General features: G+C 44.8%; 2 protein-coding genes across 3 annotated transcripts in view; both read left to right on the forward strand.

Annotated features, from left to right (window-relative positions):
• Nucleotides 1–706: 706 nt before the first annotated feature.
• c1qtnf9 (C1q and TNF related 9) lies at nt 707–4,532 on the forward strand. The gene is made up of 4 exons (XM_088638858.1): nt 707–822; nt 1,272–1,464; nt 2,265–2,327; nt 3,076–4,532. Exons 1-4 carry the CDS (start codon nt 820–822, stop codon nt 3,843–3,845), a joined length of 1,029 nt encoding a protein of 342 aa, XP_088494984.1. The 5' UTR covers nt 707–819; the 3' UTR covers nt 3,846–4,532.
• A 1,966-nt stretch (nt 4,533–6,498) lies between these two features.
• The window catches only part of cxadr (CXADR Ig-like cell adhesion molecule), a 47,858-nt gene continuing 28,589 nt past the window's right edge, over nt 6,499–25,767 (forward strand). Inside the window, exon 1 of one of the 2 annotated variants that reach the window (XM_088638856.1) lies at nt 6,499–6,675. In XM_088638856.1, coding sequence (XP_088494982.1) covers nt 6,624–6,675 — 52 coding nt within the window. In that variant the 5' untranslated portion in view covers nt 6,499–6,623. The remainder of the gene's footprint in view (nt 6,676–25,767) is intronic. The other variant, XM_088638857.1, reaches the window with a different exon arrangement.

Consider the following 25,767-nt stretch of genomic DNA (forward strand, 5'->3'; position numbering starts at 1 on the left):
CACATCTCCAGTGATGATGATGAGTTTGTTGATCTGCTCATTTGTTTAGACTTTTGTTTAACTCGTTTCTTTGATCAGTCCTTAGTATAGTACAGTGTTAAACTATATTCAAATGTAAAAATACCCAACTTAAGGGTATTTTTTTCCCCCAACACCTTCAGCACACAGACCTTCACACAGACTCTCCTTGACTTGCTGGCTGTTCCTTCTATTTAAAAAACTCTTATTAGTTGATACGGGTGGAAATAACACTATCAGAATCCTTTTTTTTTTCCTCCTTCTGCAGAGGTTCAATTAGTTACATGTCAGGTAACACATCTTAATGAGGCCAGGTCTGAAACTTGGAAAAAGTTCCAGGGTTCATACCAATTACAAACCCCTTTAAAAACTGAAAGTAAATTGCGAAATATACCACAAATCGAAAGTTGAAATCAATCGGCCCGTGAGGACGAACTTGACTGCAGGGAAAAAACCAGAAGACACGGCACTCCTCCAGGACCAGGGCTGGGAACTGCTCCTCAAGACAGTCTTGTATTGAGTAGATGGGAAGGATGAGGTCTCAGGTTCTGCAGTGTGGTGGACTCTGGCCTCCTCTAACTAGCAGAACTGTTGCAATATGGCCTGGTTTGACCATTGCTTACACATATCACACAGACTGTTTCTTAATGGGTTTTACAGAACATTCATAACAAATGACTAACTCACAGCTGCAACCAGACTGTATAAAATGCTATGGAAAGCAGTCTCCTTCCATTTTAAAACCTGTGTAGGTTCTCATTGCCTTGGATTTCTCCAGTCTGATTGAGGAGTACCTGCACAATGGTTAGTATTTCTTTTTTTTTTAAATTACTTATGATTAAATTATATGCACTGTGTCGTTTATAAAAGTATAGTTGTGTTTTTAGAGCACAGTAGATTTGTAGAACAATGTAAACATTTCTGTGAAGCTCAGCACCTTTAGTTAGAAGACGGCCAGGTGACTCCATTTTTATATATCAAAAGGTTTTGAGTAGTAGTGGTTGAAACCAGGTTATTCCTCTTCTTTGTTTTTTGCAAAGAACACCTTTCTTGAAACAAACTGAGGTTATTTTGCCATTTTGAACCATCTGTTTTACAAAGAATCAATTCCCATTGTAATACAACCTCTTCATAAATCATTAAGGCTTTATTTCACTACACAGTGATGATTGACAGAGCTGTTCTTTTCTGGTCGGCTGGTTCCTGACCTCGATGCATGAGTAAAGACCGCTGTTTACCTTTTCTCCCCCCAGACCGCGGCGCCAATCCCGACGCGCAAACTGAGCGCCGCCCTTCTCCTGCTCGCGGTTCTGGTCGCCGCTGGTGACGTCACGGGGAGAGACGGCTGTCTATCCGGGCACCCCGGTATTCCCGGAAACCCCGGGCATAACGGGGCGCCCGGAAGAGATGGGCGCGATGGCGGCAAAGGAGACAAGGGGGATCCGGGTATTATGTCGGCCTGGTCAACAGCCGCACACAGGGAAATCAAACCAAAAGTCAAACATTTTTTTTTAACATAACACAAATGATGCGAACGAACTTATCATCATTCTCTGTTACACAGTTCCTGCAGGAGGAGGCTGGGTTATGAATGTATTCTCTTTGATCCAGAGCAGTTTGCTGAGGCTGCCACTGTCCACTGCCCAGAGAACAAACCACTGTTCCAGTGCAGCACCAGTTAGGATGAGGCTTACAAACTGGAAAGCATTGCTGTGGAACACTCAATAATTACAATGAAAAGGCTTGGGCATTTTGGCGATGAAGCAAAGTCAGTAAAGGTGGCATGTTGAAAAGGAGGTACTAGGGGAATGTTCTGTTCCCGAACCTAGGATATTATTTTCATATTGGGCATCCTGACACTGCCAGTACTCTTGAGATGTGCTGTGCTGTCTGAGAGCGCGTCTTGTTCTGGAGAGAGTGAGTTCTGGAGAGATTTACACCTGTTCCAGTGAGGAGGAACTTTGTGAATGATTCCGATTACTTTTTGATTGAGGGGCCTTTGTGAATGGCACCTGTACACTTGTTGAAATGTCCAACGCTTCTAAATAAACAATAAAACAAAGACAGGGCATTTAGGAGAACAGCGGAGTTGTTTTGTTCTTTTTCGTGGGTTCTCGCAGTAGTATGGCGGGGTGGATGAATACATTTTCTTTTAGCTGTTCAGCAATGAGGAGCTTTTCAAGTGTTAAATGATGAAGAAAGGTTGGAATGATTTGATGGTGAAAAGGTGTTTCTCTACGGGACAGGTGAGCTGGGCACCTGCGGCTCCTCAGGACAGGACGGCCCGAAGGGAGACAAGGGGGAGCCAGGTAAGGGGTGTCACGTCTCCTGGGAGCACCTGGAAGGCTCTGTACTGAGTGGCTCATGTGGGATCGCCTGTACACCTCTTCCCTTTGGCTGTGACGCATGAGTGTCCAGCTGGAGTCTGGTGCTCGTGCTCTAATGCCTGAATGAGGGCAAAGCGTGTTTCAATGCTCATATCGCTGCTCCGAAGCAGGGGTCTCCACCCCTGGTGTTCTCTAGGTCAGCCAGTCATTTTTCAGATCACCCTCAATCAGCTCTTTATACAGACCGGGAACACAGGCTGTCAACTGAGCAAATGATCTGTTCAATTAAGGGAGCGGTGAGCTGAAATGGCCTCTAAACTGCTAACTGTAATGAATTACCAGCTTAATTGATCACTGTGAAATTGTTCCAGGTCTTTTTTTTTTTAATTGCTGATTTAACGGTTATCTAATTGCACTTTAATAGGGCTCCCCAGGGCCAGAGACTCCTGCTGTTAAGCAAAGTAAGAGGAGACCAGTCAGAGTAAAATAACATACAGTACAATTACAACGGGATTGAGTAATAAGACATAGGTAATATGTAATAAGATGTAGATAATATGTAATAAGATGTAGGCAATATGTAATAACATGTAATAAGACATAGGTAATGTGTAATAAGACATTTGTGAGTCCTGAGCCTGTTGCCAGGTGATTGTTTTTCACTGAAGAGCCAAGCCGATGTGTTTGTGGAGCCAGGCGTGACTCTGCCGCTGTGCTGTTTAATCCTCAGGCGCTGCCGCGGCCGCAGGAGTGAAGGGCCGGCGAGGGGAGCCGGGGGAGAGGGGCTTTCCGGGGAAGCTGGGCCCCCAAGGGGTCCAGGGCCTCGCCGGAGACAAGGGGCAGAAAGGAGAGCTGGGGCTGCCGGGCCCACAGGGGGTGAAGGGCGACGTGGGGCCCCAGGGCCCCGAGGGGCAGCAGGGGGTGACGGGGCCTCAGGGGGAAACCGGCTTCCGCGGCCCCCTGGGCCACACGGGGCGCCCCGGCCCCAAGGGGGAGGAGGGCCCGGCGGGCCCGAAGGGCAGCGTGGGGTACCCCGGCCAGAAGGGGGAGAAGGGGGACGCGGGGGAGAAGGGGGACACCGGCGCCACCCCGGAGCTCCAGAAGAGCGCCTTCTCCGTGGGCCTGACGGAGGCCACCAAGCTGCCCCCCGCCAACGCGCCCATCCGCTTCGACAAGGTCCTCTACAACCAGCAGGGCGACTACGACCCCGCCACGGGCCGGTTCACCTGCAGGGTGGCGGGCGCCTACTACTTCGCCTACCACATCACCGTGTACTCCCGCAACGTGAAGGTGGCGCTGGTGCGGAACGGCGCGCGGGTCCTCCACACGGCGGACAAGTACCAGAGCAGCGAGGACCAGGCGGCGGGGGGCGCGGTGCTCGCCCTGGACGCGGGAGACAGGGTGTGGCTGCAGGTGGTGGGGGGCGAGTACTTCAACGGGCTCTTCGCCGACGACGACGACGACACCACCTTCAGCGGCTTTCTGCTGTTCGCCGGCTGAGGGACGGCGTGGCGCGGCTCCTCGTGTTGTGTTGTGTTGCGTTTTTTGTGTGTTTCTTTAAACGTCGTTCCGTCTGATGAGATAACGCCGACCGCCGAGAGGAAAGGAGAGACCCGAGCCGAAGACTGTGCTAACGAGTCCAGTCGTTTCTGCTTCAGCGCTCCTGTCCAGCCCGGATAAACAACAACAAATAAAAAACTTTTACGATAAAGACTTTTGTCAGAAAACTAGCATGACTTCGTTTATTGAAACTGACTAAATGTATGTCCCGAACAGTTCGCATGTAAACGGTTCACCGCAGAGAATGAGATTCGAAATACAAGCGTTTGTCTTTGCTGCAGTTCGCTGTTCTGACCACTAAAAAAATACCTTCAACTTTGTTTTATAACTTTAAGCTTAATAACGGCAAAGGCCAACACAAGTGCAACACGCATATCTATATATGTTTCAAATGGCTTATTTTCTAAAACACTTTGTTGTGTTTTTACCTTTCTCCCCATCAGCCAACACACCTCTCGCCCTGTTGCATTTGTTCGTTAATAAATGAAGAAGAAAAAACCAGATCCCGACTGTTCTATTGGACGAATGGAAAATAAAAGCCAAATGACTTAATCGCAGAGGATTTGGAGAGACCGCTCATTTAAGAATTTTGATGTGAATCTGGGCGACTCGGTAGTGTGGTTTAGATGAGCCTCCTAAGTTCTCACACCCCCGTGGTATTAATACTCGTACTACTAAAAATAAAGGATAAAAGACGCTCAGAAAACGGATACACCTTCCTGCCAACCGAGGATGGCGCCCGTGAAGCGTTATCGCCACCTGGTGGACAGGGAAGGAGGTGCACGTCGAGCAGGTAAGTAAACAACGCCTCCTTCAGTAGCGTCTTTTAATTGCCCAGGTCTCTTAGCATGAAAATCCAGGAAGAGGCTGTTACAGCCAGACGTTTTTATATACCGAAAGTCCTTTATTTCTGCATCTTTGAAATTGTTTTCGGTTATCCATCATATAACAGGCACTTTTGTCAAGTGTCGTGGAAATACAAGTATTACAGCGCCGTGAATTGACTTTTTTAATGCGGAACCAAGGTGTGCTGTGGTTGTGAATTGTGACCTGGCCTCCGGGGTCTGTCTTTGACAACTGCAGCTTCTAAGTATTTTAAGTGTTATAGACGTGAAACACGGGCCTTTCAACCCTAGCTTCAGCCAGGAAGACCCGTCTCCTTCGGCCAGTCCCGTCAGTCAGTGCACAGTCCGCGTTGTCTCGGCATCACGTTTACCTGGCTAGAGCGACACGGACTACTGCACCCGGCCAGACATCATCTCAAACACTTCCCTTAAGCATACCAGCTTCTGCAATCGGAGCGAGAGATCGCGCACACCGCCGTGCAGAGACTTCCTGCCCGTCCTCCTGGTAGTACTCTAGATCCGCCACAGAAGCGCCTTCAATTCGGCCCGTGTTTGGTAAATCAGCTGGGGTTTTGAAAGCTTCTGAACCTTCTGACCTTTTTGAAAAGTACACATCTGTATTAGGAACAAGTACAGGTTGATTCCATGCCGAAGAGAGAAGAGAAAAGAAAACACAACGTTTCGGCTGCGGAGCCTTCTTCGGGGTGTCTTCGCCCGAAACGTTGCGTTTCTCTTTCTTCTCTCTTCGGAATGGAATAAACCTGTACTGGAAGAGGTGTTAGTGGGGCCAGCGGGGGGCGCTCACCCTGCGGTCCATGTGGGTCCTAATGCCCCAGTATAGTGACGGGGACACTATACTGTAAACAGGCGCCGTCCTTCGGATGAGACGTAAAACCGAGGTCCTGACTCTCTGTGGTCATTAAAAATCCCAGGGCGCTTCTCGAAAAGAGTAGGGGTGTAACCCCGGCGTCCTGGCCAAATTTCCAATTGGCCCTTACTAATCATGGCCTCCTAATAATCCCCCTCTATGAATTGGCTACATTACTCTGCTCTCCTCCCCACTGATAGCTAATGTGTGGTGAGCGTTCTGGCGCACTATGGCTGCCGTCGCATCATCCAGGTGGATGCTGCACATTGGTGGTGGTGGAGGGGATCCCCATTACCTGTAAAGTGCTTTGAGTGGAGTGTCCAGAAAAGCGCTATATAAGTGTAAGCAATTATTATTATTATTATTATTATTATTGTCCTGACGCAGCTACCCGCTTGAACAACATAACATATATGTATAAGCTGTAGTAGTTCAGGTGGGCCAGCCGCGTCTGCATGCGTAGGCTGCAAAGGACGAAGTAATAGGTTTATGCCCTGCTGAAAAGAGAAGAAAAAGAAACGCAACGTTTCGGGCGAAGACACCCCGAAGAAGGCTCCGCAGCCGAAACGTTGTGTTTTCTTCCTTCTTTTTTTCCCAGCATGGAATAAACCTACTACACATATGTATATATCACCTCCACTCCTCGGGAAGTCTGCAGAAGCGGAAAGGACTCGAAAGAGCAGAATTTCTCTGTCCCCCCCCACCCCAACCCAAACAAAACAACACTACTGGATTGGCTTGAGTCAAAATCGCGGACAGCGGCAGTGCCGCAAGCCCGCCAGCAGGGGGCGCCCGCGCGCCTCGCTCGCCCGCAGCCCGCGGACGGTACCTTGCTCCCGGAAGTGACGTGTGCGGCTCCAATCCACCTGCTCGGGCTGGGATCGCGAGGAGGAGCACCGCTGATGCTAAAGACCAGAGAGCCAGCGAGGCGCACAGCCGGCAAGTTTCTGTTCGCTCCCCTCTGGGAAGAAATCTATATTCTGGGCACCCGTTTAACGGCGGAGAATGGCTTTCTCGGGATTGTCTTGTCTTTTTATCTTAGGAGTGTTGTTCCCAGGTGAGTTTCTTTTATTTTTCTCTGTCTCTCTCTCCCCCCCCCCAACTTTACTGTTGACAAAGTGAGCGAGTAGCAGACCTGGTCTTAAATGGCGTAAGATTTTTTTTTTTTAAAGTTATGTGTTCGAGTGGGGGGAAAAAAATAGGTTTCCCTCTACAACAAATAGGTTGGATTTATAGACGTTTTAAAGAAACGCGCTTTCTTGTCTTGTCGTGTTTATTCTAGGGGAAAAAAAAGAAACATGCGGGTGAAAAAAGTTACAATATGCGATTGAGTGGTTCTTTAAGCTTTTTTCGTTTGCGAATAGAGGGGTTATAGTTTTACACACGGATTTAAATTCGATGTTCTAATCCCACCAACTACAGCTGCCATCCTGAACAATTGCCGCTGGTTAGTAGTAAGTTAACGAGGTCGACGCTGTGGGGAAAATTCTTCCTCCTCCTGCTTCTGTGCCCCAGCGGAATCCGTAGCGCCCCTTTGTTTCAGCAAGTGGTGGAAGCACCGCAGCGGGTCGGGAGAGGACGAGGGAAAAGTCTCTTAAGGGGGCGCCTCCGCTCCCCGACGCCCCGGGATGCGGCATTACAATAATCACGATTATTATCGCCACCGGTGTTGCTCGGTCGCTGCAGGGCTCTGCCCCTCTCCAGCCCTTTGGAGTGCCGCCGCCTCTCGTGCCGCCGCGCGCGGTCTCGTAGCAACAAGTCGCCCCCTTGGAAACAAAAGGGTCGGAGCGGGTCCGGGCCGCGCCGGCGTCCGAAACTCCGCTACCGCCGGGGCTGTATTGAACAAAACAACAAAAAAAACAACTCCCTTCTTTGCTAAGGATTCCGCTATACAAGTCCCGTTGGAGGACGATATGTGTGTGGGGGGTGTAGCGAGGGAAAAACGGAGTTGGGGTGTGGGTTTCGTCTCTTTGTCGCCCGTCCGTGATTTTGGTGGTGGTGTCAAAGGCGGGTGGATGAAAAGTTGAGGCTCCCGCCCGTTTTCTGAAAAGTGTGAAGTGAAATTTCCAGTCGTGCCTGCTTGGACCCGTCGTTTCCCGTGTGAAATGTGAAAATAACAGTTTACTGGAGTTTTTTTTGTTTATGATGATAATGCCGTGATTTAATTTGCTTAAATTACACCGCGTTTCTTTATGGAAGATCCAGGCGGCCTAATTTAGATTCGATAATCTGGCTCTAAATATTAATTAGCGATTAGCTGCGTTTCGGAATTAACGTCGAGAACAATGGAGGGGTAGATCTGCCGGGATTTATCTCTAAAACCTCCCCCGGCTTCAAAAGTACTGTTTTGTAGTGACATTGTCTGCCATCTGCCATTGGCTGTCGATATTTCACAAAACCCGTGGACTTGATCCACTGCTGTTAAGACCTCGGTTCAGAAGTTGGATTAACTGTGTCTTGAAAGCCGCCACCGTCCAGAGAAATTTAATATTGAAACTTGTTTAATTGAGGATTTGGTCGAGGCGTCTCGTATCCGCCGCGGGTCCTGTTGTTTTTTCTCCCTTAACTGCGAAAAATAAATGTTAATGTTCTGGGAGACGAAGGAGGACTCTGAGATGCTAATGAATGTTAATTTACTGATAAACGCGCAGCTGTACGGTGCTGAGCAGGGGGAAATGTGGCGTTTCTCGCCTCTGCCTGTCAGGCACGGCAATTAAGAAGCATGTTTTTGTGTTTTGGTAGCCTTGGAGGTTGAAATAATCCAAACCGCAGCTCCACTGTTTTTTTTTAATCGCTCACGCCTTAATAAAGCAGTTCAGAATTACCAGAATGAACACCGCCCTAAAAAACACCATTCGTAAATACAGCTATCATTGATGATTTAAAAAAACAGCCCTGTGGCTCTACGCGAAACTGATACTCCAAGTCATGTGTAAAATGTACAAAATTTGATTTTATGTTCTTGTGTAGCAGTCTTTGGTTAAAAGGAGCCACCCTGCTTTGTTTCTTGGTTGCCTTCAGCTTTGCGGACCTCCATCAGAGAAATTCTGTGATTCACCTCCCTGTCTGAAGTGGGGGTTTTAGTGATTATTGAGCGTTTGGCTTTTAAAGCAAGGTTTCTGATAACTGCTGATCACGGAAAAGAGCCACTGGTGGATGGTGAGGTTTTTCAAAGATTTCCTCTGCTCTTCGCAGAAGCTGTGAAAAGAGTGTATTGCGGTCTTGTACGCAGAAAGGTGTTGTGTTTCCATCTGAGGAATACTATGTCTGTATTCCATGAAGTAATACTCACCCACTCTCCAGCACTGTTTGAGCAAAGCGCCCAGCTTCCCATCCAACTGGCACAGCCCCGGAGGATAGGGATTTAAGACCAGTTACAAACAAAAGGGGGTTATTCAGCTCAGCGGTGATTGTACAGGATAACCTCTTAACTGTACTAATGGACCCTGACCTGTTTCACTATTGCAACAGTTCAATTGGACTTTACGGCCAGTTTGCTCTTGGTTGTGGCTTTAGATATGGAGATGCGCGTGCTGGTGTTGTTGTTTTTTTATTGATCGGCTTTAAAAATAAAACTGTCATTTCCCCCCATTGGAGCGATAACAGCGGCTCAGATCATTTGTTGCTGGCTTATAGAAGTTTATTGTTGGGTTTCGTGTCAGCTGTGATGACAGCTATAAAAGGAACCTGTTCCTGCACTGAAACCTGCCCGTCCCTCCTGCCTGTGCGACACTGAAACTGCAGTGCTGTGCTGCCTGGTATTGCACAATCTGGGGCTCAAAGGTTGTGCATAAAGGGAAATAGGAGTGGAGACATGGTGGGTTGGACAATGGCTTTCTGGTTCGGTGGTTAATCATAAACTCCTGAATGATGATGCTTTCTTGCTTACAGTTGAGTGTTTCTGCATTCTGCTGTGAGCTGTCGGAAGGGTACAGTGACTGTAGCAAAAGGATAATGCAGTGGAATGTGGCTGGTATTGTTTACCAGCACTGCCACCCAAACAATACATCGCCCATTGTGCTGTTCCGAGTTTGTGCATCGGATCTCATTTCCATTACAATGAGACTTTGGGGGGCTCTTCTCTGAGAGCTAACCCACTTCCTGAGCTCCGCAAAGTTCCAGATAACATAGGATGTGTGATTATTGTGCCGTAGATAATGTCGATAAGGGGGAGGGGAGAATGTCTCCTCATTCAGACTTACCCATGCAAGCTTAAGAGTTATAATGCCAGGGCTTCTGAATGCTAGATAGCTTTAAATATTGACACCAACCTCTCGATTTTCCTTATTAATATTTTGCACAGGTTGTATTATTGCTTTTTGGAGAGCAGTTGGTAAAAGGTAAGGGGGTATAATTGAATACAATAATTCCTTGCTGTTGTTCCTGCTGCTTGTGTTCTCATCTTTCATTACCCCCCCATATGCTTGTCGAAGAGGGTGGGAGCCAAAGAGCTTTCCTCTGAATGACACCCTAGATTGCAAGTCCAAAGCTCTTACAGATCGTTTCTGAGTGGCCTTTGTGGGGGAAAAAAAAAACAGACGCATGCTACTGCTTTTGCTAAATTCTGTATAGCCTAAAATAAAAAAAAATCTGTTATTTCTGAATGTGCTGTAAGCTTTGATATTTTCAACTGATTCAGAAACACTATACGGGCTAATGAGTACAGTTATAGTTGAGACGGCTACATTTTCTCTTGTTCTTGCATTTTCTCTTCCATTGCTCCTGTGCATCTGCTTGGTAGAACACCATTTATTTTGTTGGCTGGGGAGAGGCTGTTTGCAGTGCAGTCAGTGGTTTAAGTAGATGCCTGATTGAAATGTTTTATCTCCTGAACTAGAATTAGGGAAAGCCACAGAGTGTTTTCTAAAGCTCATCTCCCGTGGTTTAGACACGCCGAAACTCCCCGACAAGCAGGAAAAATACCACATACAAGACGGGAGGCATGCCTGGTCACAATGTTTGAATTGCTTTTTTCAACGGTCTCGTATAGCTACTGTCTAAAATGCACTTTTAGACAGTGCAGAACTCCCTGCTAAGAAAAGTGCTGGAACGTAGCATTTTGGTTATGTTCTATTCCAATTCCATAATCAGTATTTGGCCTGAGCAGCACAGTTTGTCCTTCACTTGGTGAAAATCACAAGACCATACAAGGGGATAAAAATTAAGAGACCATTTGGCCAAACCAATTTTGGTTTGGTTTTCAGTAGGGACTAGAACCTGATCTTGTTCAACTTTTTCTTTAAAGGAAACATCCCTAATTAGGTATCTTATAACCATGTATCTGTAAGCATGTGTGAGAAATCTGTTAGAAGAGTGTTACAGCAATGGTAAATGCTACTGTGTGATCACAGATATTTGAAATATCCTGTGATAGTTATCTGCAAATACATAGTCACCTCCAGAGTGTAGAGATATGCTAGGAGGATTGTCAAATGGAGGGAAGAAAGTGGATCATATTTCAACTTGAAGCTGAGGGGCTATACCACATAGAGTTTTGAATTAAATGGAAAGATTGCCTCAATCTTTCCTGACAGGAAGCCAGTGCAAAGCTTCCTAGACAGGAGTGATCTTATCACATGCATGTGATCTAGTCAGGATTCTAGCAGCTGAATTCTGAACCAGATTTTCCTGCACAGGGACGGATGGAATAGCATACAGGCTGGTAATATTTTCAAGATGGAAAAATGGTGTCTTTGGAACATTCAGCACACAAAACACAAAATTAGATTCTGGAGGGAAAATAGCCCACAGGGTTCTTCATTTTTAAATAGACTCAAGCACAGCGCTGTTAACTGACAAGGTTACAGTGCCGATTTTACATAACTGCTGGGAGGAACACAATACCAACCTCCATCATTTCTCAAAAATGTAGCTCATTAGTAGTTTGGCTCTCAGAATATGGGAACTATTCTTCAAGGTTATACTTAGGATATAACAGAGGTTTGTGGTTCTTGTTTTTGTCCAATGTATTCTTGAAAATTCCTTATGTATTGGAATGCCTCGTCAAGGTATCCAAGATCTCCAGTAAGTAAGAGGGCCTGGGACTGCTTTAAACAGTGGGTACACGTGCTTTTCTGGAAACTGCTGGGAAAGATATAGAGTGTGATACAGAGCTGTGCCTGGTTTGCTGAAGAGCTGTTGCCGTTTTGCAGTTGAGTCGCTTTTAAGGAGAAATAGCTTACCACTGGACAAAGGGATAAGTAGTGCCCTCCAAACCCTCACACTAATTTTAGAGTATTGCAAATGGAAAAGATTTGCCGAGACCTGTCTGGTAATTTATAGAGGAGTACTCAAATCCCTCATGTCAAAAAGTCAGGGCAAAGACCCAGTCTTGTACATTATATCATGTATTATGTTATATGATAGGTGTTGCTTCAGAATGCCTCTGCATTGCCCTGTGGCATCTTTTACCATCTCACTCTTATGCTGGCCAGCATGATTGGTATCTTTGTTTTTATATGGTGACCATGTGGTTTTTTTAACCCCTCCATTGGAACCTTCCTTCCTGCTGTGAATTTGACACCCAGTCTTTCCTTTTGCCTGAGCAGTGCTAAGCTGGTAACACTGAGCAGACCCCAGGGGGCGGGTTGATGGTGTTACCTGATAAGCCTGATGCTGTCCACATTGTGTGCCCCATCAGGGGTTGGTTGCTAGGATACCGGTTGAAAAGAGACAGACCCCTGTCCAGGGTTGCCGAGGGTATTTTAAATGGACACAGCAGTTTGAACCTCCCCCTGGACTGAATTAACCCCTTGTGGTGTGACTGCTTAGCATAAGCAGGATGTTTGGCCCCCGTCTGTGAGAAGCCAAACTGTCACTTCAGTCTGGATCACAGAAGACTTTATTTAATAATATAATGACTGTGATCAAAGGGCTATAACCATACAGAAGATGGGTCTATTGGGTAATAATCCTTCAGTTTATTGAATCACATGAGTCTGTTGAGAATTAATCCACATTTATAAAGACGACCTGGCCTAAAGATTTGCAAAAAAGCAGTGGAAGAGAGCAATAAATAAGATGTAAATAACAAAGCAGGGTGTGGCCCTGCTAACAAGTGCGAGTGTTGGGCAGAAAAGCTCTTATTAAACAGAACACTTTCAGCTCGCTCTGCATATTGTTCCAGACACTGGCTGTGGCATTATACTGCAACTGCAAGTAGTTCTTGGGAGATTCAGTCTTAAGTTGGATGGTGGTGCAGATAATTGCATTAAGTTTGTTGATCAAAGATTAATTTAAACTAGTGAAGCTTCTGTCTAGTTTATAGAGGGTCAATAAATCAGAGTGAAGAGCATAATAACAAGCCTGATAGCAGGGTGTCAGTGATAAATCTTACGATATAAAACAAGCTATTTCAGAGGCCAATGTGTAATTCATATCACTGTAGATTACTGTCAATTAGATGTGCATCTAGAGGAACATGTATAAAATATCTGAGATGTATGAAACCTAGACTTCAGTCTGTAATTTACCAAGTTTAGACTAAACCTACGCAATCAGACACCTTAATATTTATAAACCGGCTGTCTGGACATGAGTCTTTGAGCCATGATGGACTTTTCAGTTCTGCAGTGGCTTGTGTGGGTTTTGTGTGATCACTATAGTGGCACAGGAAAAAAATAAAAAAAATACTTCCTTATAATCCAAATTAAAGGAACTTTGACCTAAAATTAGTTTTGGGTACTGTGTAGCGCAAAATTTCCACCTATAAAATAATGATAATGATCTTGCCAAAAAAAAAAGGACCTCTGCAGATGGATATAAAAGGAAGGTAAAAGCACTGGTTTCAGTACAAGGTCATAATTGGCATTTCTGGGATAAATTTAGAAAGCCTTGATTTGTTTTTTTCCAGTGCTAGATGAGACGGCAAACCTTGTTTTAGTAAGCTGAAGAGAAAAACAAACTGCATGAGCTGGAGACCAAGTCCTTTAATTTCCAGAACAGCTCCTAATGATAAGACTTGATTGGTAATGGGTCGTGCCTTAGGAGCTTCTCAGTGCTCTTACAATCATAATAATTCATGTCTGTACTGCATAAACAGTTATCTGCCATTAGAGGACCTGAGGGGCTTTAACAATATGGGTAACCAATTGAGCCAATTTTATCTCCTCTATTCGATGTTTTAATGAATTCCTTTTATTTCCTCAGTGTAAGCCCTGTGGTGGCAATGCGATACTTTAAAGGTTGCCAAGCAACAATACCCATTTGGGAAATGTGTGGTTACCCTCACATACGACTGTAGACGTGCCGTTTTCTGTTTCCTGGAATGACAGTGTCCTCTTCTGAAACACCCCCAGTTGTCTTGTGCCTCAGATATGTTAATGTCCTGCAGGATAGGAAGTCTTTTAAAATAATTTCCCCAGCTGCCCGGTTAGAAAATGTGAGGCAGCACTGCGTGTTGTACCTGAGCTCTCCAGTCCTGGTTCTCTGCCAGGGGTCGGCAGAGACGAGGTACTGCCTTTTTGCTGCTCATCAGTTTCCCCATCTGAGACCGTCGGCTCCAGTTTTGCACGAGTTCTTCTCTGTGAGTGCTGCTCAAACCCGCGGCTACAGAGGTGTACAAACCGGGATGCGTTTCCCCTGCTCAAAGCAGCCCTCGCCGGTTCTGAGCGGGGTTTCAGCATTTATCCAGCTGTCGGTGTGCATCATGAATCGATTCAAGGTTGCCGCATCTGCTCAGACAGACAAGAACCAAGCCACCTGTCAGCATGTGGGCACCTCCATCGGTTCAAATAATGCTGAGTGCAGCTGTAAGGGGAAGCATGAGCTGAGTCATGGAGCAGTACAATATATCAGTTGCTGCTCTGTGTTCCAGCTTCCTTTAATAAAACCAGAACAGTATAATATTAAGCCGCTAGCGTGCTGTGTTACTGATGTATGTGGATGTTCTCACGGGGATCTGTCCTATTTAGCATTGCCTTACAGGTGCTTATCAGGACAAGCCTACAAAACAAAGAGGAGCTTTTTCTCGGGACCTGTCACAGGGAGGGCTTTATTCCACTGTGTGTGCACGCACACACACATGGTGTCAGACTAGATTACACAAGGTGCATAGTGCCGGACTATATTTCACACAGCAGCCAAAGGAGGAATCTAATGTTACCTGAATGATCATTCACTCCCTCCCCTGGCCCTTGTGAATTACCAGGAAGCAAACACTAGGAAACTGTTTAGGAATAGGGATTTGAGCACTACTGCGTGTGATAATGGGTTATTGTACTTACGGCTGGAAATGTCTGTGCAGGACAGTGGAGATGTGTCGTGAAATGGGAGAGGAAGGGCTGTTAACTCTTGAGCCGTTGAGCAGGACCCACTTTCCAGTAGGTAGCATCCAGCTGGCTGCTATCCTTGGGTCAGTGATTTTATGATTTTCTCGGCCACGTGTGCTTGTTTGGTCTGGTATTTAAATCTGACGTTTCAGTATTATATTGGAGCCGTGCACTTTCAGATATTCCTGCAGACTCCGGCCCCAGCACTGCAAACAAAAGAGAGAAGGAGGCGGGGGAGTTCAGATTACATTCAGTGGCGTCTTTCTGTCCTCCACAGTCTCGCGATGGGGGACACAGAGCATGAATATTTATTTGCTGGGACCTTGTAAATGTTTCATCACCCCAGAGCAGCGCGGTGTAATGTGCCGTTTTTATTCGCCTTTCCTCCAGCAGGGCTGTAACTGCCACAGGGGGTCTTCACCTTTTCTTCATTTTGTTTGCAAATCGAAAAGCAAAAATATCTCCAAGCAGTTGCTGTCCGTGTGCGTTGGAGGGGGTGCTTGTTAAACCCGTTCAGAGCGTGGTGTGGCCTCCTGCAGCGCAGCTATGAAAATAATCCCAGAGGAATTTCTTCGCTCTAGGCTGCTAGCAGTCTACACCATGCTTGCAGGCTGGATAGTGATTCCGGACCCTGTCTGTCCAGACACTCCGTATGCATATCAATCAGTGTTTTATCATCGGGACTGGTTGTACTGTTCTTGCTTCCCTGTGTCATCAGCCCAGCTTTTATCTTTCAGCCTTATCATGCCAAGGTCAGCCATGTGACTTCACCATTGTTTTCGCACCATTGTAAACTCATCAGGAAGTTAAGTCGTCCCAGTCTCAGTTATGACTCCTAATACGAACAGACTTTGAATATTGGGGAGGCTGGAGTTGTCATTTGACTGCAAGCCCTTAACATTTAAGACAATAGCTGGCTTCGTTATGAAGGACAAGAGGGACGCAACTTGATGGACCCACTGCTTTTTTTTTTCCAGCTTGGCTTGTCTAGTTGAGCTACAAAATGTCATAGTCCTTTTGCACACCCCTCTTACCTGCTGTAAGGCCTGGGGTCTGTGGTTGTTTATAGAAGAAGCTCTTTTCAGTTCAGAACTAGTATTAGACATTCTGGTTGTTCTCAGTTCAGTTCTGTAGCCCCACACAATACTTAACAGCATTTGTTTTGCACTGAAATTTCTGGTTTGCTTTTTCTTTTCAAAGGCATTCAAGGTATGCAGCTCTTGTGATGTCCTATTTCATCTTCACTAACCTCTGTGAACCATGGTGTTACAGGGTTTGAAGGTCACCACTGAATCTTCAGTTGTTTTAAAGACCTGGAACACTTGAAATGTGATCAGCTTAGGATATTAAATTACTAAGAGTACACGTGGAACAAATACAATCTGATTACCCTTCAACCAGTTCCATTAACCAAATAAAATTACTTGTTTAATTGACCAGCAACTTCCAAGTGTTCCTAATATCTGGGGGGGGGATGGGGATGATTTCAGGGGACCTGTAAGCTTAACTGCATCACGGCTTCCTGGGACCAGGAAAGCAGTTTGAAGATCTCTGGTATTGTGCCGTGATGTATGGTATGTGTCTTGCTTTCAAACAAAAAAAAAAAAGGCGAATGAAAAATTGAAGCCCAGATGTTAGTGTTTTCATCTCAGCAGGCTTCTTCGTGAGGATAACGTTTGATCTCGGTGAAGGATGGTAGCTGGCTGCTCTGAAGATGTGGAGCATGCCATGCTAACAGTCTGCAGACAAGAAGGGGAAGAGAGAGTCGCTGTGCTCTAACTGGCCTGGCTCAGTAATGAGTTCGCTATTGATCTCCAGCATCCAAGGGTGTGTTTTTGAACCCGCTCGCATGCGTCGTGAATGCAAGCGTTTGGTGTTCTCGTTTCGACGAGACAGGGTTACGGATCCGGCTTCTAGAGTAAGACATGTTGGGCTCTGCCGTCAGCTTAATTAGATAGACCTGTGCTGGACGGGTCAAGATGAAGGGAAAAACTCACTGACGTTTCTTCCTTCAAGTCGTAGGATCTCAAGCTGCTTTGTCTCAATGAGCCCCATTTAGAAGACAAGCCGGAAGTGGGGTAGAAGGTGCTAATGGCCTCCATACTGTGGTAGATTATCAGTGTTTTCAGTAAACCCAAAACCTGATAAGGCTTGAGGTTAAAATTCTCCTAAGAACTCAGACAGCTCAGCCTATTGAGAAACTTCCTGGCGTGGGCCTGTACTGCAGGTGGAGTTTCAGCTGAGGGAAGGCGGCTTTGTGCAGTATAGTGTTGTCATGCACCCACGTGCTGGAGCAGGCATAGGGGCAAAACGCTTCCGTCCGTTAGCGGGTTTGGAAATTTTAATTTCCCAGCCAGAGCGACTGTGGAGGAATGCGTCTCTTGCTCCCACGCATCTGGGTTTGGAGGAGATGGTAAACTGAAGCGGCGAAGAAAAAAACAACACTTTGGACACTTTGCCCCGCATTGTCTCACGCTCAGTGTTGGCGGTGAGAGAATAGAGACGAAAAAAATATTAAGGCTTTTTAAAAGCTGCTTCCAAATTGTTGTTGCTCAGGACCGATGAGGAACATTCCCACTTGCCTGGGGCGCCAGTTAACCGTCCACTGAATTGAAGACCGAATGGCTGTTGGTTTGAAACATGCACAGCAAAGTGCTCTTTTTTTTTAATTTGGGTTTGACATGATGCAGTTATTTCACAGAAGAGGCCGTTCAGATTATCTAGCTTGATACAGTTCCTGCTTGCTAGCTGTCATGAGGATCTCAAAGAGCCATTTCTTGAACAAAGCCAGCGTGTCTCCCACAGCCCTGTGTAAAACCTTTGTGCTTCTTGTTATCGGTTTTGAGCATACTTGAGAAGCGGAGAAGCTTGTGTCTTTTGGGCTATGATGGAGCGATTCAAAGGTGTTTCTGAGGGTGACAGGTATCGGCTTGTGATCACTAGTTGGTGTGAAATGATCACGTCTAAGCTAATGATTAATATGTGTTTTTGGTACTGACGTAATTGCTTGTTGCTTCCTAAGGTTGTTAATGTACTTTACAGTTTTGATCTGAATGTTGGCACAGCTGTCAGTGTCATGTCCCTCAAACCGTTCCAAAATGGCTTATTTGAATTGGAAATAATAGATTTTAGCAATTAAGAAAATGACTGTTTGCTGCAGTGCTTGAACAGTGTTTAATGCTCAGATATATAATTAAACTTATTTTTTCCTATATAAGTGGAGTCCCAGTCCCTCTGGTTTTGTAAATGTCAGCATCAGACTGAGTAATTAGCCAATAATGGGTTTAATTAAGCAGTTGATAAATGGGCTGAAAGAACAAACTCTGTCCAGTAATCTGCCTCTGTGAATGTCTCGTTTAATTACCCTGTATGTGGTGAAGCTGACATCCTGACATCCCTGTCGTAAATAAGAACCAAAAGAATGTCCCTTATAAGGAGGATTGAGATGGCCTAAAGCATTGCAGCCTAAATGGAAAGAAAAACATACTATACAGCATCTTTTATAGAAAGAATTGCTTCAAGGTAATGAACGAGTACAGATTAAAGACTGGCTCACCCGAGTTAACCTTGCGTCCCCGACGAGCGCAGTGTAAATGAACTAAGCGCACCGTAATTTCTAGAACAAAGGTTTTCAGCTACACACTGGGAAGTGCGAAGCTGTGGGAATCTCTTCTGCCAGGACCGAGGCGGAACGTGTGAGGTGTCTGGAGGAGGCAGCTGCAAACCTGACAGGTTCGCACCACACTTCCAGGTGCTCTCGCACAAGCAGGCCGTCTGCCACTGCCGAAGTGCTCTTATTAATACACTGCCTGCTGCTGGGATTCAGAGCATTGCATTTAATTAAGGAGAATCTGTAAATGCGTGCATGCATATTTAAATAAGACTTCTGCGGTGTGGATAAAATGGTTTGTTTTTCTAAATATTAATCTGCAAGATTTTAATTAATTTTCATGAAAGGAATTCTGTGCGATTTGTATGTATTCCTAGCTGCGTAAGCACAAAGCTAGTAACTGCATCTCATACAAATGTATAACATAACCTTTTGTTAAAACCAGTAATCTGTATTGTCCAGGGAATATAAATAAATCAGGCTGCATTTTTTATGCAGTCAAAGAGCATTACATTTCAATTTTTGATCTCTTAAATTCCGGGTAGATTGTCATGAAGTACAAAGCTTTGCATGCATTTTTAATTTCGGCTTTAATTGAATCGCTGTTACTGCTCTTTCTTGAGAATCCCATGTACAGTTCCAAGTCATAATCTGGTCCCTGCTCTACTGTCCTCCTGTTTCCTAATAACATCCGACCTCTTATGACCATCCTGCAGGGATCTTTTAAAGTACTTAATCTACAAACAAGACCCTGCAGCCCGGTATTTGTTTGCATGACTATACCGATGTGCTTTCACCAAGGGGTCGAAATGAGAATGAGATTGCCCCCATTCACCGTTTGGATTTGAGATCTGCAGAGCCTAGAGTTTTTGTATGGAACACACTACCCAGCCGTGATCTTGAGGCTGACACCATAAGATCAATTGGCTACCAGCAATCTAATGAACTAGATAGGTAGAAAGGTTACAAAGTAGGAGACAAATCTTATGTTCTTAATGTTACTAGCAGAGGTTATTTCCATGCTGGATAATAGTCTTATTACAGTGTTAACTTTAAGAACAGAGAGAAGACGTGTTGTTCAGCAAAACATTGTAAATGAAAGGGCCTACTCCTGTTAAATTTCTTTTGAAAGGGTGTATCAAAAATCAGTGAGTCATTGTGAAAGAAATTAAAGAATATTTGAAAGAAATTAATGGTTACATAAAACTTGTTTTTTTTTATATAATAAATGCCGTTTTATGGAATTTTGGGAGTTCACTTTTGCAATTCGGTTTTCCACGGAACAAGGAAGGCTTTGTTATAAAGATTAAATTCTGTTAAACTATAGTGATACATTAATATGAAACAAAGATGAACTGGCTACATGTTATTCTTGAAGTTGAATTTGTTTCAAGGTATTTGTGGTCTCCAGTGTGCTAGTAAAGCTGACAACATTGTAAGCTGCAGATCCCTGTGCCTTTTAAAAAGCTGGTTCCTAAAGGCTTTATAGTCTGAATTGTGGAGTATTAACTGCCTTTATTATTTAGGGAAACTGCAGTAATCTGTTTCTGTAGCTTATCACCTCCACTTGTACCCATTTTGCAAACCCTTTGTGCATTAAAGTACTGGTTTTTCCTGCATGTTTTATATGTTATACATAAATGCCTTTTGCAAATACCCCCTTAAAATTTGAACAGGTTGTCTGGCACAGTCAAATGTCAGTCCATGGAACTGCATGCATCCTTTTATTTGCAATGTTCCATTTAAAGAGGCACAGGAGCCTTTTTAGCCTTTCAGCCATCATTATGCACAGGCCGGCCACTCGCCTGTCTCTATCCCCTGAGCATGATGCGCTTTATACAGTTCAGTACACCATTGTTTACTATGCCTGGTCCTGAGGATAGTTTGATTGCCCCCAGCACGATGCCAGATCTGTTTATAGAGCTTTGCTTTTTTTGTAGACATCCAGTCAGATTACATAACCCCCTCCCCCCCATCGCATTTTGTTTTCTGCAAAACAAGTTGCATCCATTGCCTTGAAGATGTTCCACGTGTCTACACCTTGTGTTTCAGTGCTGAGAGGAGAGAAGGAGGAATGCAGATGGACTGGATTGTGGGTGCTCCTGGATGCTATGCAATGACACTGCATCTCCGTAGTCCCCTGACTGGTTTACAGCTTGCATATTTGGCTAATGATTCAGGCTGTATTGTTTGTGCACTTTTCTTTTCCTGGAATCCAACAATCGAAGCCCAGCTAGTTTCACTTGAGCGCCGAGGAATCCAGGCTGTTCATGAACGTTTTCCTCTGACTGTCACTCTAGAGAGCTGCTGTGCTCTGGCGGACTCCCTTGCTGCTGAGCTCCTACTTCAAATGGCATAAAAGCTGTTTTTATTGTTCCCGTTAAGGCAAAATCATACCTTTTTCCTCTAATTAAAATGTGTTTTTTCTGTCCTGTCAGAAATGAAAGACCCTGAAAGGCTGACCACTGGATTGCTAAATAGTGATGAGCAGAGAAAAAGTGCTTTTTCAAACTTGGTAGTTTCAGGGCAGCCCATCATGTATCATTTAGATAGATCTCAGAAAACACTGGTGTGCATTTATTTTTTGTTCCTGTTGAAGTTTGTAAATTCATATGCCCATATTTTACTCGGGGAGAAAAAGATCCTTATACCCCCCAGGAAGTGTAAATTATTGAAGGAAGGTTTGAAACCTTTAAGAACTGCTTGTGGCCCTACAATGTACACCAAAGACCTACAATTCTTAAGGTGAAAATAGTCTAAATGTCAGCAATGGAACCTTAATCTTTGAGGTGCTTTTCAGTTTGTTCCTTAGGTTTTTATTTTGTTTAGGGGTTTCCCGTTAGGCCTGCTAAATCCTGAAGGTTGTCTTAAGTTTAGAGAACACATGCAGGGCCCAAACTTTCATCCTTTGAATACCTCAGAACCATAAGAATAACATCCCTAGGAAGTCTGCTTTGTTTGGCATAAAAAACATAAAACAGATTGGAACATGAATTTCCTTTTATGCTGAAATTACGTTTGGTGTAATCTTGTCTAAGGCAGGGACCTGTGGTGGTGTAAATACCATTTCGTGATTCATTGTGACTTCATTAAAGACCGTAAAATATGGAAAACAACCAGTATTCAAAACAGCTTCTTAATTTTTGAAGCAGTTCACTTCAAGCTACACTTTAGTCCAGAAAAAAAGTTTTCGAATACTTTCAATACTGTTCATTCAGTGTATTGAAATCTCCTTGGGTATTGGGCAATAACAGATGTGTGGTATAGTAATTCTTCTGTTTGTGTAAGTCATGTGGTGTGGGTTTGCTTAGGGTGTTGAATTACACTTGCTGGGGAGTGTCCAGAGTTGTTTTCCAGTCTGTCAATGTTAATCTGCACTGTGTAGATTGTGGTTTTCTTGTTTGGGTTTACTGAAAGCAGTGCCCCGTCTGGGAATATCATGCTTTGTCCTCACGGTTTTCATTTCATCAGTTAACTGGATTTCATATTCCTTGTTTCCTGTCGTTGGAGAGTCAGGGTGCCCCTTTGATTGAGGAGCATGAGCCTGACTTGGTGAACGTGTCCTTGGTGAACTCTCAGCCGTGGCCGAGAGTGAAATGCGCTGCAGTCAGTGTGAGAGTCTCCCGTGGCCTCTGTGGGCCCGGCGCCCAGTGAGCGGGGGTGTCTGCGTTGGAGTTTCCCTCCTGGCAAATGCCTGCGCGGAACTGTAAGAGCTACGTCAGTGCTCACACCCTCTTCTGGTGTTGCATAAAATCCCAAAAAATGATGTAGTGGTGGAGAAGGGATGCATGTTCCAGCTCTTTTTTTGTATCCCCGGGGAAGGTGGTGTAAATGTTTCTCTAGAAGGGAGCGCCTGTTTGGGCTTCCTGTGCGTCATCATGCTGGATTGGCGTAAGTTGCCTGACCCAGTGCTGATCACTGGTTTCATCACCGGTGAATTTGTGCGGGCAGACTCCTCGGGACAGAGCATCTTTAATCACGAGCCATTGAGGCTTTCGCTTGGGTTTACCTTGCAAAAGTAAAACTTGATTGCGATCTTCAGCACCTTTGCTTGACCCATCTGATTGTACGTTTTTTTCAAATATTCAAGGGATACAAGAAGCCTAAAGACTTTGAGGAATCTATTGTTTTTCTCACAGATAGTCCCCCTGTAATACTTTGTCGACATCCATTATTTTATTCCTGACCAGCAAAGCTAGTGACGTTTGACCCAGGCTCTAATTGGATTGTGGAGCTAGTTCTTAGATTAAATATCTTTACTGTTAAAGCCTCTCCTTGTCTGTTTTCTTAACCTGCTCTCCATAGTTTAACAAAAGGCACTATCTTTTAAGGCTACTAAGTCTTCACTGTTACAACAGACAGCTGATATGAGTCTTGTGAGACAGTGTTTAGATAACTGCTCTGCTCATTAGTGGGCTATTGTGTTATAAAGAGCACTGGTGGGATACGGGGGGTGATTTGACCTGTGAACTGCACCCTTCTGAGAGGTTCCCAAGCTCCTAGTTTTAGGTCACTTTTGGTGCAGGTTTGCACAGGGAAGGGTGGTGGGTGTATTCTGTGTTCTTGTATTGTCAGTTTTGAGTACTATAATAAGGTGTATACTGCACCTCTGACACCAGTGTTGCAGTTCTAGATTCAGGGTGTGGTTTGTAGGTATTCAAGCCTGTAGATAAGTGTAATAAAGGCTTGTGTATATCCAGTTCTAGAAACATGAAATCCTTGCTAGCACATCACAGCAGCTAGCACAAGAGTGCAGCAGAAGAGGTCAAAAGGTTCCTTCTAGCCTTTAGATGCCAATACAAGCGTTTTACCACTGGGGGATAAACCACTTTATGGCCGATGTGATTTTATTTAGCACTGCACAACTTTCAGGAGGAAAGGTCAGTGCAGTTCCTTTCAATAGTCATCTCAAGGAGTTTAATGGCCACATGTTTTATGAGCCAACAAGATGTCAGGTCTTCTGCTAATGGAGTTTGTGTTGAAGTCTGTCACAACTCTCTGACCTTGATGGAGAGTCTGAGTTCTTGGGTTTGGTAGTGTTTTGCTGACTGCGGTGTTCTGGTAGCTACTGCCAGCGTACACGTTTCTCCCTGACGTGTTAAAGAATGTGACTGTACCCGAAGTTCTGCTCAGTGTGGAGCAGATGGCAAGAATTCTTAACTAAACTAATGGAGGTCACCTGGGAGTTTGTCTGTACCCCTCATTTAGCCACGGGGCTGCTGTTTTAAAATGAGGTTTCAGTTTTCTACCCCTCTGCTACGGTGGCATGTCATGATAACAGCTATGAGAGACAGAATGTGCTATTTGGCTGCAGTGTGAGACTACCTTGAGCTGTTTCTGCGTGTCAGGGTAGTACTAGTGGTTTCAATGTGAAATGAGAAAGAAAGCAAAGGATAAAAAGCTTTTCCCCTCTGACACATTCCCTCTTGTTTCACGTATACCTCACCTCCAGAGTTTAACACTCTGATCTTTCGGGGGGTAACACTCTGAGGATATTACCCCAGCATTTCCTCTTGGCCTTTTCCAAACATGGCCTTCTAATAATCCCCATCTCTGAACTGGCTTCATTACTCTGCTCTCCTCCTCACTGAGAGCTGGTGTGTGGGGAGCGTTCTGGCACACTATGGCTGCCGTCGCATCATCCAGGTGGGGCTGCACACTGGTGGAGGTGGAGGGAAGTCCTCATTAACTGTAAAGCTCTTTGAGTAGAGTTTCCAGGAGCAATTATTAATAATGTACAGGGTTCACTGCAGCTTTGTTACTGTCTGTAAGCCATGTATTTAAAACAGTTGTTTCCTAGCTTTTTACAAGGGGTGGTTTCTTACTAATTTGTATCTTTCTTCTTCTGTTTTTGAAAATGGAGTCCCGGGAATGGGCTCTGTGGCTAGGTTATGGTGCATGTGATAAAAACGCTGCACAGTCCTGTCTGTGGCTGATCTCTGGACAGTTTGCTGTGCATGGAGAGCTGTTTTAAGGCCCCCTTTGGGAGTGCCTGTGAGACTGGGATAGTGTTATCTGACAGCTCTGCATACCAGCAGATATACTCCCATCTCTGAGTGGCGGGGGGAGGTGAGGGGTTGCAGAGCACATGTAGGAGAAGAGGAGTAGCTGTTTCAATACTTTATTCCAAGGAACTGAAAAAAAAGCTTGTAAAAATGTATTTAAAGGCAACTGAGGTTTATTTTGAAGAGGTCAACCTCTGCAAAGCCCAGTCTGAGAAGACTCATTCGGCTTTTCTTCGTACCTGGACAGGAGACACTTGGTGGAAAAAGCATAAAAGGCTCATAGTTTCCATTCTAGGTTATCTGTCTGGCTTGCAATCAATAGAAATAGCTGATGGACACTTGAAGGTGTGTAGGTGAAATGAATGAGCTTGCCTCTGATATTGCAGTATTTGGCTGTGGGAAGTGGCAGTGTGTGGGATCAAAATATTCTCTCACTACCCAGGACGAACGATCTCAAGATTTGTAAAAGTTCTTTTTTTCTGAGGAAGGTTAGTTTTCCTGTCAGAGACTTTAAACAATTGAATTTGGCTGGTGTGCTACATTGTTTCCAGCCTGTTATAGTTGGTTATGTTTAGCTGGGAGACTTGCAGTAAATGTCTGAAACGCCAACATTCAGAACTTCAATTGACGGAAATCTGTTCCTTTCAACTGACCCCTGATGTTTTCTTTATCTACGTGGTTTAGCAAGAAACTTCAGAAATGTGTCCATGTTGGAAAGTCCACTTTTCTATAAAGATGCAAACATCAGTTCAAGTGCTGGGAGTCTTTTGCCAAACAAACATTGCTGTCCTCTGTATTCATGAGGCTAGCCATTACCAAGTAATGGGAACTGCTCCCCAAGATAACATCAGACCAAGGCTTGCCTTTGGTGTGGAAATGTTAGACTGCACGTTTAAGAGAACAGTTTCTCTAACAAAGGTTTATTCTTTTAAGCTTTTTTCCCCCTTTCGAGGGAAGACATTAATGCACGTGTGCATTTTATCCTTGTTGAAAAGAATTTGCTTGCATGCAAATAGACTCTCAGGCATTGCAGAGAAAATGCTAAATCCCTAAAACATTGTAGCCAAGCACTGTAAAATGTGAAGTACTCGATGTACTGCAGGAGTAAGGTCTCAACTTTGCTTCTATTATTATTTAGCAAAGCCCAACATCCAGCTCTTCTCTGACGCACTAATCTTCCTGTGCTCTGGCACCGGAAAGGATTTGCCTTCCTCACATAGTCTTCTTTATGGATTGGTTGCATTAATGTCTTTGAAGTGGGGCGA

This window comes from Lepisosteus platostomus, chromosome 7 (assembly GCF_059453375.1).
Source record: "Lepisosteus platostomus isolate fLepPlt1 chromosome 7, fLepPlt1.hap1, whole genome shotgun sequence".
Lineage (NCBI taxonomy): Eukaryota > Metazoa > Chordata > Actinopteri > Semionotiformes > Lepisosteidae > Lepisosteus > Lepisosteus platostomus.

Coding starts and splice junctions, on each gene's coding strand:
- c1qtnf9 (XM_088638858.1), top strand. Junction 1,465..2,264: donor AGGAGACAAGGGGGATCCGG/GTATTATGTCGG, acceptor TCTACGGGACAG/GTGAGCTGGGCACCTGCGGC. Junction 2,328..3,075: donor GGGAGACAAGGGGGAGCCAG/GTAAGGGGTGTC, acceptor TTTAATCCTCAG/GCGCTGCCGCGGCCGCAGGA.